Source organism: Spinacia oleracea, chromosome 3, assembly GCF_020520425.1.
Source record: "Spinacia oleracea cultivar Varoflay chromosome 3, BTI_SOV_V1, whole genome shotgun sequence".
Lineage (NCBI taxonomy): Eukaryota > Viridiplantae > Streptophyta > Magnoliopsida > Caryophyllales > Amaranthaceae > Spinacia > Spinacia oleracea.
The window spans coordinates 32,335,517-32,349,010 of NC_079489.1; the positions used below are offsets into that span (position 1 = coordinate 32,335,517).

At 37.9% G+C, this 13,494-nt stretch overlaps 1 protein-coding gene across 1 annotated transcript; it reads right to left on the reverse strand.

Annotated features, from left to right (window-relative positions):
* Positions 1-291: 291 nt before the first annotated feature.
* LOC110802219 (PHD finger protein ING2) lies at positions 292-13,234 on the reverse strand. The gene is made up of 7 exons (XM_022007656.2): positions 12,981-13,234; positions 12,798-12,869; positions 12,525-12,718; positions 2,740-2,803; positions 2,032-2,294; positions 1,884-1,922; positions 292-809 (listed from the first exon to the last, which is right to left on the reverse strand). The coding sequence occupies exons 1-7, from the start codon at positions 13,024-13,026 to the stop codon at positions 702-704; spliced, it is 786 nt and encodes a 261-aa protein (XP_021863348.1). The 5' UTR covers positions 13,027-13,234; the 3' UTR covers positions 292-701.
* Positions 13,235-13,494: the final 260 nt, after the last annotated feature.

Consider the following 13,494-nt stretch of genomic DNA (forward strand, 5'->3'; position numbering starts at 1 on the left):
AATAAATACGGATGGAATATGTGTGTGTGTGAGAGAGAGATCCGCAAAATCTTTTATGGAATCAAATGATTTAGCATGCACGCTATATAGTAAATGCAATACTCTGCTAATTTGCAATCTTACATATTTGGAACCATAAGATCTTAATATTCTATAGTAGATTATATTGAATTATCATGCATATGAATATTCTATAGTAGATCTTATTCTATATTTGGAACCATAAAATCTCTACTTTAGTAGGGTATATAGATATATAGATAGATGTAGCCAAAATTGGTAAATGAATAGTGTGAAAAAGTCAACATGATCTATGTATTAAGAAACATAGAGAGTACATTGCTATTGTGTTTTAGAGAGTACATTGCTATTGTCAGAAGATTAATTCGCTTTCTGGGTTATCAAGGAAGTTTATGACAATCGAGCAATTACAAGCTGTTGGAGACCAAATGTTGAAGTCTTGTAGACCGTCATATTTACAGTGCAACCATAACAGTCAAATCGATCCCGAAAATGGTGATTCCTGAACAAATTTAAGACAGCTCATAACAGGTTCAAGTCCCAATTCCCGGCCCAAAATGCGGCCTTACAAAGATCACCCAAGATGGCTGAAGCAAAATACAGAATCCATCAACTTCTGAACTGAATAATACTTCGCTAATCCACCCTGGCTTTTGAGTTAACTGAATCAGAAAAGTGATTTAAGACCGAAACTGAGGGCTGCAAGTTGGACAGTACCACTTCCCTTTGAATCTTGTTTCAGGGGTCAATCCAACACATGCATAATGGAACCATTCTCCTCCTTGACACTGGAGAAAAAAGAGCAAAATTTAAGTTGCTTGCAGATATCATCTAAAATCAGCATTAATACCGATGCAAAACAGCTTCTGAAGCCACATAGAATAGAAGGATATTAAGGTCTAAATTCAAGTGAATAACGAGTGATAGAATTCCACCAAAAGAAGGTAAATAGATAAAGAGGAGAGAACCCGGGTCTTGTAGTTCTTTGGCAATGACGCATATGGGTCAAACTAGTTGATTGCAGTCATATTGATTATTAAACCTTCACAGCAAAGCCAGAAAAATAATTATTGGGCAGTTGTCCAGATTGACCCAAAACAATTGCCCACTAAACAACTGTCCTCAAATTTTTGTATTAAGTCAGTGGACGCAACTGTTTTTGAATTCAAGTGAAAATAAAGAACATCACGGCAATAATGTGCCGTGATGTTGGAGGATTAAAGCTGCAAAAACCTAAGCCTCCTACACTCAACGGTCAAACCAGAACTTAAGCAAAAGACTTACAGATTAATGGTACTTACTCCCTAGTAAAATTATTTTGGTAGATTATCAGAGGCAACATAGACCAGATCATCTTGCGATTCTTCACAGAGCATTTACCGTAATATACCCCTTTTCTATTTCTCTTTTACACAGCTCTACGTCAAACCCCTCTTTTTTCTAACCAAAAGTGGTGAAATGTTTCCATAAAAAAGAGGGATGGAAACCTTTCTGGAACAATTTCACAATTTAAGTAAAGCAACATCCATAAACCAGTCACAAAAGGAGTTTAATCCGATAAAGGACGCATGATGGTGAATTTGTGTACAAGATAGACCTTCATCTTGTTCTAAATATCCCGAATCCAAACCTACAACACATTTTGTTTTTTTGATGGCCAACATACTTTGTTTTCGAACTCCCATAACCAAAGCCCCTGTCATATGAGCAGGACTTTACACATAAAATAAACCAAGTTGTTAGTGCTTTAACTGAAGTCTATTGTTACCGCTACAGCACTAAAGGAAGAGACCAAGTTAGCATGCATCTTTAGGTGCACCATTGAAGTAGAAAAAGGGCAAGGACTAGTGGTAGAAACTTACATTCTCATTGTCACAAGCTATCATATCTCCAAATGAAACCTGCAATTTTGAACATATAGCGTTTAAATTTTTTGATCAACATTATGTGCATTTGTAATAAAATTGTTAGAAAACCAAAGAATTCATTATTAAGTTTTATAACACACACCTGGTGACAAACGCAGTAGATTGGTTCATTTGGATCAATAGGCTGATCAGTATCGACAGGGACAGGGAACTCCTTCTTGTGGCTACCAGGAGGTGGCATTAGCTCTGAATCTTTATCTCGCTCGCGGTCCCATTCCCTGTCTCTATAACTAAAACGCCTTGATTGAGGGGTTCCATATGCACCCCGCTGCTTTTCAGGTTTTGGTGCTGTAAGTATGGGAAGGGGTGGAAGAATGGCAGGCTCATCCGGTGGCAACTTTCCCTCTGCACAGTTAAACCGGAGGAAAATGTCAACAAAGAGCCCAAGCCTAACTCAACAGTAAAGCTTGCTGCCCTCACCCAGCCCCAAAAAGGAAAACACATGTTGTTGACTACAATTCATTGAGATAGGATCATAGTGAGTCAAGAAATTCAAAGCAAAATTATCATCCACAATAAGAAGCAACCCTCCCCATCCTCTTTCTTTAAACATTTACCTGAAGTGCAACAAAAAAAAAACCAAGCTCTACAGCCTCCGCGGGAATAGTTAAGAACTAAAAAAAGTATAGATGGGATATTCTTCGGATTTGCATTAGGAGAACACTAAAAGACAAGCAATTCTATTACAAAATCACTACATAATAGAAAGTCAGTGTGTAACAGGAAGGTATCATTACTAGAGGAAAGCTACATCATGTCAGTATTTGAAGCATTCAATTGAGAAAAACACCTTGCTTTAGATCTTCAGCAAAGTAGTTCAGGTCTTCATCTAGACGCTTTATATGACTATCTATCTGCAAGGAAGTACACAATTCAGCAGTTTGACAAAGTGCATGGAAAACATGCAAACTAATGTACATGGATGGATGGACCTCGTAATGTTATGTTTGGCAACCATTCTTCCATTAAAATGTTTTTTATATAGGTCTAACATCACACATCATAAATGTATAAGCCGGAAGTTTAAAGTAAACTCAGCCAAGTTTCTGATTGCCACAAGGCCCAAAACTCATAAAACAAGCCACTAAGACGATATCATGCACCTTTTAAATTATCCACTACCAAGAACCAGAGGACAAGTCAAATAGAAATTTGGAAAGAGTAAAATAGCACTTAAGACTCCAACGAACTATCACCTGAAAATACCAGAAAAAGCGGCGCTATACCAGGTGAATCTGCCAGACTTTACTAAACTCTACAAAATACTTGACACATGCTGTCTAATCCCATGTACGAAGTATGTCCTTTGCCAATGTGGAAAATGTTTAAAATTTTCCTTCTGTAACAGGATCCTTAAGGATCACCCAAAATATGGAAGAAGAACAGATCACTTGATCGAGTTGATCGCGTTTCAGAAGAGAACAAAAGAGGAAAGAGAGTGAAGAGAGAAATGCGAGAATAGGAGGAGAATTTTATTATGACAATGAATGAATTTTACAGAAGCTTATTCTTAGTATTTATACAAGCTAAGACAACTAACAACCCAACAACAAGAGTTGTCACTAACTCACTAACTAACTCTAACAGACTTAACTGTTACATATCTCCCTCCTCGAACAAGACTTGTCCTCAAGTCTTAAGTAACTACGAAATCAGGGAATCAGCTTCAAATTGCTCTGCTGACTCCCATGATGCCTCATGTGCTGGAAACCCTTCCCATTACCAAGTATTGCACTTGAGCTTTATTGTGACGTTTCACAATTCTCTTATCAACAATTGCTTCAGGTTTAACTTCTGCATTTGCCGCATCTTTCCCATGAAACCATGAAGGAATAGGAGCAACAACAAGTAATGTTCCTCTGAACTTCTTCAGTTGAGAACTTGAGATACATGAAACACATTATGTATTTCAGATTCAGGTAACTTCAACTTACAAGCTGCAGTGCCAATCACACTCACCACTTGAAAGGGGCCAAAAAACTTGTAAGCCAGTTTTTCATTAATCCTATTATGTACTGACTGTTGTCTGTAAGCTTTAAGCTTCAACCAGACCCAATCTCCCACCACAGAGATCTGTCAGACCTGTGTTTATGAGTTTATCTGCTTGCTTCTTCATTCTGTTCTGAGCTTTTTCTAACTAAATTTCAGCTGTGAAATCATGGTTTCTCTTCTTTGCAAGCTTCTATAAATAGCAGCATTGATGACTCACCAAGAAAATAAGGCAAGTGTAAAGGAGGAGGCTGGTTATAAACCACTTCATAAGGAGTAATGTTAGTTGAAGAATGAAAGTGGGTATTACACCACCACTCAGCTAAGAAGTCAGAAGCTCCACTCCTTTGGATGCTCTCGAGTCGTGCACCTCAAGTATGTTTCCAAACACTTGTTCACTGCTTCAGTTTGGACATCACTCTCGGGATGGTATGCTGAAGATATTAGGAACTCAGTTCCATGCAGAGTAAAAAGGCCTTTCAAAAACTGGCTGAGAAAGACAGAATCTCTATCACTTACTATACTTATTGGCCACCCATGTAAACTTAAAAACATTATCTAAGTAGCATTGTGCCACTTCTACTGCAGTAAATGGATGCTTAAGGGCCATAAAATGGGCATATTTACTTAATCTATCCACAACTACAAAAATTATTCCTTTCCAGCAGATATTGGTAAACCCGAAATAAAATCCATTAAGATATCCATCCACACCTCCTCTGGATTGGTGGTGGTTGAAGTAAACCCGTATATGCTGTTGTTTCATGCTTGGAAGCTTGGCACACCACACAACTTCTAACAAATTGTCTAACATCCTTTGTCATTCCTTTCCACCAGAATATCTGATTCACTCTTTTCAAAGTAAGTTCCTTCCCAGAATGTCCACTCTCTAGTGCAGCATGTAACCCAACTCATGATTTTTCTCCTCACATCATTCCCTGGACCAATTACAATTCTTCCCTTCCTCCTTAATAATCTATCCAACAACTGATATCCCACAACTATCGTATTTTGCTGCCACTGATCATAGATCATAGAGAGCTTCAAATCTTCCTTGTAGGTGTCTGTTATAGCAGACTTGAGATTTGACTCTACCACAAAAATTGCCATGCATAACATCTCAGCTCCTCTCACTCTAGAAAAAGCATCTGCTGCCCCATTCTCTTTTCCACTCTCATACACTATTTCGTAATCAAACCCCATCAATTTGGATAGCCACAATTGTTGAAAGGGAGTTGAAATTTTTTGTTGGAGAAGCCATTTGAGATACTTTTGATCAGTTTTAATCGCAAAGTGGCCTCCAATGAGGTACTGTTCCCGTTACTGAACAACAAAGACAATAGCAAGCAGCTCTTTCATAAACAGATAGCTTTTGCCACCTTGGACCCAAACTTCTACTGATAAAAGCTATTGGGTGATTGATATGTGTGTTTTATATAGTGTTTCACCCCCGTCCCTTAGTACTTTTATGCGTCAAATGAGCTCTTAGGAGCCGTTTTTAGTACTAATATGCTTTATTGAGTGTGCCTTGAGTTTCAGGTTTCGATTATGAGAAATTGGTCTTTTTAAGATCCGTTTCATGTTGATTTAGGCCACTACTCGAGCCCGAGGAAGTTCGGGACATTTATCGTCGACTTTCGGGAGCCCTAGATGTCTATGGTTGAGCCCCGAGAGTTAGACTCGGTGATATGGGCGAAGGATGTTGAAGATTGCAAATCGCCCTGAGAGCTGAGGGCGAAATGCGACCATCGGGCGGAATTAAATGATAATTGCAGCCATCAACACGCGCCCGATCGGGCGCAGCTCGCCCGGTCCGCATCGGGCGCCCATCAGGAGGCAAATACTGACTCTTCGCAAACCGCCCGATCGGGCGGAATTTGGCCCGATCGGGCCGACTATCGAGCACTGCGCCCGATCGGGCGAAGCGTCGCCGATCGGGCGACGCCAACCTCTGCAGCTTCTTCGCGTGGTTTCTTTTCCGTTTTTAAGCTTTACTTTAGGAAAACTATATAAGTTAACTTTGTTTATTTTTGAACACTTTTTTTATTTTAGTTTTGAACCTTAGTTTATTTCCTTAGCTTATTATTCTCTCAAATTTGTTCCAACACTTAGTTTTATTTTCAATCAAAAATTCAAGCTTTCATTATTCATTGTTCTTCAATTAGGTATTGCTTCTTGTTCTAATTTAGTTTATTGCTTTAATCAAGTTTTCTATTATGTTAATTGCTTTGTTATTTATTATCATGAGTGAGTAGTTTAATTTCTAGGGTTTAGGGGATCCATGAATGCATGATTGGGATTATATGTGGACATGATATTTGATTGATTGATTATAATTTCTATAGCTTATTATTATTGCTCGTCAATTCTGTTCGGCCGGACTATTTTGATTTGAGTTTGATTAACCTTAGATTATGCGCCGAGAGGTATAAATCTGATGTTTTTGGTCTGTGGCTATTAGATAGGAATTATTTCTCGTACGTAGCGAGAGCCCGCTAGTTGTTCTATCCTAAGGAATTCATAAGATTCGAGAGATGCATGTTTTCCTAGTTATGATTGTTAATTGATTGTTATTGTCCGTTGTCCAATCCCGGTCTGCATTTATGGTGAACCGCTGCCCTAGATTCCTTTAATATTGTTATTTTCCGATTCGATTATTTGCTTTAGTTTAATATACAAACCAATCCAACTCTCGTTACCAGTAGTCTAGATTAGTCTATTAATAGTAGAAGAACGTTGTTTCCCTGTGGATACGATCCCTGCTTCCCTTGCTATATTTTTAGTTGGTGAACGTTAGGTTTATCTTTGATAGGAGTACGATTTAGCCTGTCAGTGATTCTCCTGCATAAGCTCAGCTCCTATACCCTCCTTGGATGCACCAGTTCCTACCACGTAACCTTTCTCAAAATCTGGAACAGTTAAAACTGGAGCTAGAGCTGATTTCGGTGCTGTAAATGCTTCCTGAGCTTTTTCAGACCAACAAAATCGTCCCTTCTTTAACAACTCAGTTAAGGGTTTACTTAAGTTTGCATATCCCTTCACAAACAACTCCGCAAGTCTTGCACATTGGAAGGTACAAGCCAGCTATCAACAAGTGCTATCTTCCCATGGTCAATTTCTTCACCCTTGCTGGAAATAAAATGCCAAAAATACTCAATTTTGTCAGTTGCAAATATGGATTTACACTCTTTGGCAAACATCTTGTTCATCTTCATCAACTCAAAAACTTCCTCCAAATGTCGCCAATGCTCCCCTAGAGATCTACTATACACCAAAATATCATCAAAGAAAGCCAACACACTTTTCCTTAGCAAAGGCTTGAACACATTACTCACCCATCCTTGAAAGGATGGTGGTGCATTTGTAAGGCGAAATGGCATAATCAGAATTCATAATGACCAGTATGTGTTCTAAATGCAGTTTTATGCACATCTCCTTCACTAACCCTCAGTTGATGATAACCTGATCTTAAATCAAGCTTACTGAAAGCTGCATCCCCTGCCAATTTATCTATTAACTCATCAATTACAGGAATGGGAATCTTGTTTTTCACAATTCTATTACTCAACTCCTTGTAATCCACACTAAGCTGCCACGTTCCATCCTTCTTTCCAACCAATACCACAGGTGAAGCAAAAGGACTCAAGATGTTTTGCATTATCCACTATCCAACATTTCTCCATTTTACACCTCAGTTTCTGTGCAAAATCCAAAACAACAAAATTATGAGTGCTCCCTGAGTCCACTAAAATATGCAGTAGTTTCCCTTTTACAACTCCCTGAACTCTCATAGTTGGATGCTTGCTTGACAAGGCACTCACTAAAAATTATGGCTCCCTCACTTCCTTAACTGCATCTTCCTCTTCACCAACATCACTATCATATTCTGGAATTTCAACACAGCTGGAGACTTGGGGTTCCTTAAACTGACACTTATGTCCTGGAATATGGTTGATCACAATAATAACAAAGGCCCTTTGTTATCTTGTCTAGCCTAATATCAGCTGGAATTTCAAATACGTGGCTGATTTTTGTGAAGAATGGTTTGAAGTATAAGAAGAGTTTGATTTATTCTGAGGATCGAAGGACTAAGGGTGGTAACGTCGAGTGTTTGTTTTGAGTTGGAACCAGAAAAAGAATAAGAAGAAAAGTTTAATTGGGTTGTTTATGAGTTTTGTTGTTCGAAACAGAATGGTTCACGGCTTCCTCCTGCACTCTCGCATACTTCACAGCCTCAGCAATTGTTTTAGGATTAAAAGCTATAACAAAAGGCTTCACTGCTCCTTTTAAGCCACTAATGAAGCTATCTAACACATAAGAATCAGGCAAGAAATGGCCATTCAACTGCACAATAGCTTTCAACTCTTCTAAAGCATCAAAAATATTCCTCCAATGTTCCAGATTGCTGCAATCTATTAAACGGTTCTACAACATTGTGTTCAGTTTCATCCTTGAATCTACTTTTTACATCAGAGGCAAAATCATTAATCAATCACCACATTCCTCCTAACAAATAAGTAATTGTTCACCCAGTTTCAGTTTTCTCAATTATATGCAAACATGCCAAATCTACCCATTGTTCCATTGGAATCTTACAAAGATTAAAGTACTTGCAACATTTCTTAATCCAATTTCCTGAATTCTGGCCGTTAAATTTTGGAAATTCAAGTTTCGGATTCATACCTAAGGATCTGGTGGAATTGATCCTTTCATTGTTACTTCTCAGAGAATCTTCAGGTAAGATCTAATTTAGACTTCTTCCAGAACTGCTTTACATCAATTTGATCACATCATCCAACTTCTTGGTGATTTCAGCAGTCAAGCGTGCTTGCTCATCTAATCTTCTAGAGGTATCAACATTCAATTGTTCTTGTGCCTTGACCCTTCCTTCCAAGTTTTGAAACGAAGCCTCCATAGTTGCGCCAGAATTTTTAGTCTTCAATTAAAGAATTGAAGCTCTTTTGTTACCAAATATGGCGGATTACACAGTGGCAACCGCTCTGATACCAATGTAACAGGATCCTTAAGGATCACCCAAAATATGTAAGAAGAACAAATCACTTGATCGAGTTGATCAAGTTTCAGAAGAGAACAGAAGAGAAAAGAGAAGAGAGTAAAGAGAGAATAGGAGGAGACTTTTATTATGACAATGAATGAATTCTGCAGAAGCTTATTCTTAGTATTTATACAAGCTAAGACAACTAACAACCAAAGAATGAAGGAATTCTGTTATAACTACTAACAACTCAGTAAATCTAACAGATTTAACTGTTATAACTTCTCAGTATGGAGTGCAAGATATCATGAAAAATCCTATATATGGACATTTTGGCAGGAAGGAGCAGCTACCAAATCCTACCACTTTTAGCCATTTTCCTTTCCCAGCTCGAAAAGGAATTGCAGTGACCTTGAATAGGAAAAATCGCACAGAAAAAGATCCGACATCTTATCTTAGTGAAACTGCGTGATGCATTCGAAACAATCAGACTCCACACGTGACACGTCAAGGTAAGTAAGAGGCTACATATGTTCACATTCAGCTCAATCACTATCTATAACTCAAATATTTAATTGTAGAGGAACTTACTAAGTAAACACGTAAGAACACCACTTCATTCAGCTCAGTCACTAAAATTGGACACAACATTTAATTGTAGAGGAAGCTAGTAAACAAGCAATAACACCATTTACCATCCTGGCTGCATATAGCTTTATAACCCTTTTTATAAGAGGAAAATAGCACCATTAACAAATACCAATACTACCAGTGCTAGCATGGTCACTTCACCTAAAAATCAACATTGCCACTTTATCCGGGCATGCCCTGATTCCTATTTTTATTCTTCAGAATTAGTGCAACTTATGTTGCGGAGAGGAGACATTGAAAAAATGTCAAGAACTAAATACGAAATGCAACCGTAATCGAAAAAGAAATATTCTACGAAAGATCTTGGGTAAAAACATAGCAGATTTTACAGGGTAAGAATTCATCCTAGCAGACAATCATTCGATTCTTTCCTAACTATAGTGTCATCGTCATGCAAACACAACCAGTGGTTCACACGATGTACTCACCAAGCTAGTTTCTTTTTATCTTTCTTTGTCGGAATCCAAATGGAAACAAAATATAATATGATATACTGATCACTTCTTTCATTTTATCTTTCTCTGTCGTAATCCAATAGGAAACAAAATATAATATGCAGCTCTACTTCTCTATCTGATCACTTCTTTCATTTTATCTTTCTTTGTCGGAATCCAAAAACAAAATATAATATGCAGTTGTACTTTAGATATACTGATCACTTCTTTCATATAAGTGTCAAGTTGAGCATCTTAATATGTATTCCTACAAGCAATGTAATGTGCCCTAGTTTCCTGGGGTCCTGAGTGGTGGAAAGTGGAAACCATCCAACATATTGTTTAATTTCCCCAAGACTGGCTACTTCATACATTCATAAGACCAGGTCACACTCGTCACTGTTACTTTCTCTTTATGCTTTCCCACGGTCTCACCATATCATTTATTCACCCTTGCAAGTTGAAACGAAAACCTTTCCAAACATTAAAGAAAGAATTAACTGAATCACAGTTTCGCATGCTGATGCAACTAAAGCATTTATTGAAGAGCGTTGTACCAGAATTTTCAGATTCGTTTCCCTACCAATACGAACCAAAAAAAAACTTCACAGCAAAAGGAGATCCACTGTCTACTCCCACTGGTTCAACCAAATCGGTGAATCAGAGGCCTGATGTGATATGGATCCCACTATCATGTGTACCATTAATCTTTTTACACATGTCCTTTTCCATTGGGCACTGAAATCTGCCACCTGCCTTTTGCAGAAAACTGCCACATTGCTACTCAAGGGCTGTCAGAATTCCTGCCAATACTTGGTTGACAATAGTACTTTTAATCTCCATTTCTCCCAGAAAGGGCATGTTGATCCCTGGTTGGAAGTGTACTCCAAATATTCAACTCACTGTTGAATGGTTTCAACTCCGAGCTCAATCCACGGGGCCGGTTTTGTTAGCTTAATTACTTGGGCTAATGGAAGGTCTTGGCCATGTGTTATTTAATAGCAGCACAATAGTTAGTTTCCTCAAGTACTATGTTGTTTTGTTATTTCAAGTAATCAGTTAAGGGGCTAGTCTGTTGTTGCTCAATCATCAACATCATCATCATCATCACCATCATCAATTCATCATCATAAATAAGCAGTTTGATTGGCATGTTCAATAGGACATATCCCAGGGAAAAGAAGGCGTGCATAGGCACAAAGAAGAATTACAACACTAGTGAGTAGTGACTATACTGATTTTCAGTTCACATATTTGATATTTACGAGCTCTACGTTACACTTTGATCTTAAATTCTCAGTTGATTACAAGCTTCCCGTATAGATTCTTAGTGAATTGGTGCGAGTTCATCTAAGCCACCTAGGATCTGTATCAATTTAGCTCATAAATAAAATCCACTTTTGGCCTATAAATACCCGTGACGTCATGACTCTCAAGAGAAGTGGGCATAGGTATATTTCTGAAATAAGTATCATACCACTTTCATCTTATGCAATGTCAAAGCATCTCTCTCTCTAAAACTATATTTCTAACTCTCAACTTTCTTACTTTACCATCATGGCTGTTCCAGTTCTAAAACATAGAGTAACTTGATAATTGAAAGAGGGTTTCCCAACACCATCACTCGTGTTGGTGTTTTCTATTAAGGAACTTCCGAAAGGCAAACTGAGAGTGTTCGCCAAATTGTAGTTCTTCTATTGCAAATGGTCAAACTTCACCGTCAGATTCATCTAGCTCAGCCTTTTAAGACTAATATATGGCCAATGCCCCTGCACAGAACCTATCGGCAATTTAAGGATGAGTTTATCTAGAGGGTATTCTGGAGCCATACTCTTGGGATAATGTGGTAAAAGACTACAACAAATCTGGAGGTGAGTTTGAAAATCCAAGACTCAATTAAGACATTATTGTTTCTCCAACCAAATCAAATCATGTCACATCATCACACTTTATCCTACTTATTCCCCGACCAAATCAAATCATGTCATATCATCACACTTTATCCTACTTAATTATCTTAGTTTAAGTGAGTCTGAGGTGAGTCTGAGGTGAGTTCGGGGATATTGTGTAAAAACAGGGAGAGTCTTGTGTGAGTCTGAATAATGAAAAAGTAGGTAAAAGTTAATGAAAAGCTGATGTGGCAGACTCTGGAGGTTGGGGTTGAGTATGAGGGATAAACTTAACCTAAGACAATAAGGAGGGGTTTCACCCTATTTTTGCATTGCGGCCCCTACAATAGCCATAATTTTTTTTCTATGACATGCTCATTTAAAACTTGTCCCACTTCTGTTAATACTAGCACAACATTAACAATCCACCATGATCTTTAGTTTAACACCAACCGAAGAAAAAATCCCCTATACCTATCTAGCGCACAGTATGTTTCAAAATGGCCTGGCCTTCAAAACAATTCTCCAATGATTAGCAATCAAATGAGCATGTAAGTAACTAAAAAGCTTCAAAAAATCAATTACAACTAGAAAAGAAGACAAAGTAGACGCTTACAAGATCATGAGCTTGTCGAGCAAGTAAAACCTTCTCGGTACAAAGGCTTAACGCATTATCCTGAGTCCCCTCAATTTCTTTGCGCAATTTCTCAACCCCAACATCATCATCTTCACCATTATACCCTTTTCTCGAGTTCTGACTTGATATCCCTAAGCTGTACTTCGTTTGTTGCCTTGTCTGATTGATCATTCCTTCAATTACCCCAAATTAACAAAATCATAATTACATTGAAAAATAACCCTAATTTTCCAAAATCAAGCTCAAATTTACCTTGGGAACGCTCATCAAGCTCGCGGATGGTATTGAGAAGCCTTTGAAGCTCAGCTGGCAAAGTGCTAGCATCTATCGATTCATAGGAAATGGGAAATCAAATTAAAGTGACCCAAATTTAAGGTTTGAAAAATTAATCAATGATAATAATAGGAAGACAATCAAATGGAGAAGAACCCTAACATTCCAAATAGTCGTCGACGTAAACGCCAGTTCGCGCAATCGCCATTGAGTTTTCGCTCTTGTTCTACGTTGTCGCCCTTGGTGTTTGTTGAATTGCGGTGGTGCCACTTCTCACTTTAATCTCTCTCAAATTTTGTCTCAGAAAAGGAGGGAAGCAAGTGTTTAATGTTAGGGTTTTCGGATTTCTGTTAGCAGTTGCGGTAAAATTATAACGGAAACTAAATTATGATTCATAGATTATGAACTTCTCACCTAACTTAGGGTGATCGGAATTTATCTGAACTTATTTAAATCTATAGTTATTTATCTGAACTTATATAAAGTTATTTGAATTTATATAAACTTATCTGAACTTATAGTACTTTATTTACCTTATAGGAACTTACAGGACCTTATTGATACTTACATGACCTTATTGAAACTTATATGAACTTATTGGACCTTATAGGAACTTATAGGACCTTATTGGACCTTATATGACCTTATATGACCTTATAAGATCTTATTAAACCTT

Excerpts from the sequence above, each read along its gene's own strand:
- LOC110802219 (XM_022007656.2), bottom strand. The coding sequence starts at position 13,026 with ATGGCGATTGCGCGAACTGGCGTTTACGTCGACGACTATTTGGAAT. Across the intron at positions 12,870-12,980 it reads CGTCGACGACTATTTGGAAT|ATGCTAGCACTTTGCCAGCT; the intron begins GTTAGGGTTCTT and ends ATGAATCGATAG. Across the intron at positions 810-1,883 it reads TAGCTTGTGACAATGAGAAT|TGTCAAGGAGGAGAATGGTT; the intron begins GTAAGTTTCTAC and ends TTTTTTCTCCAG.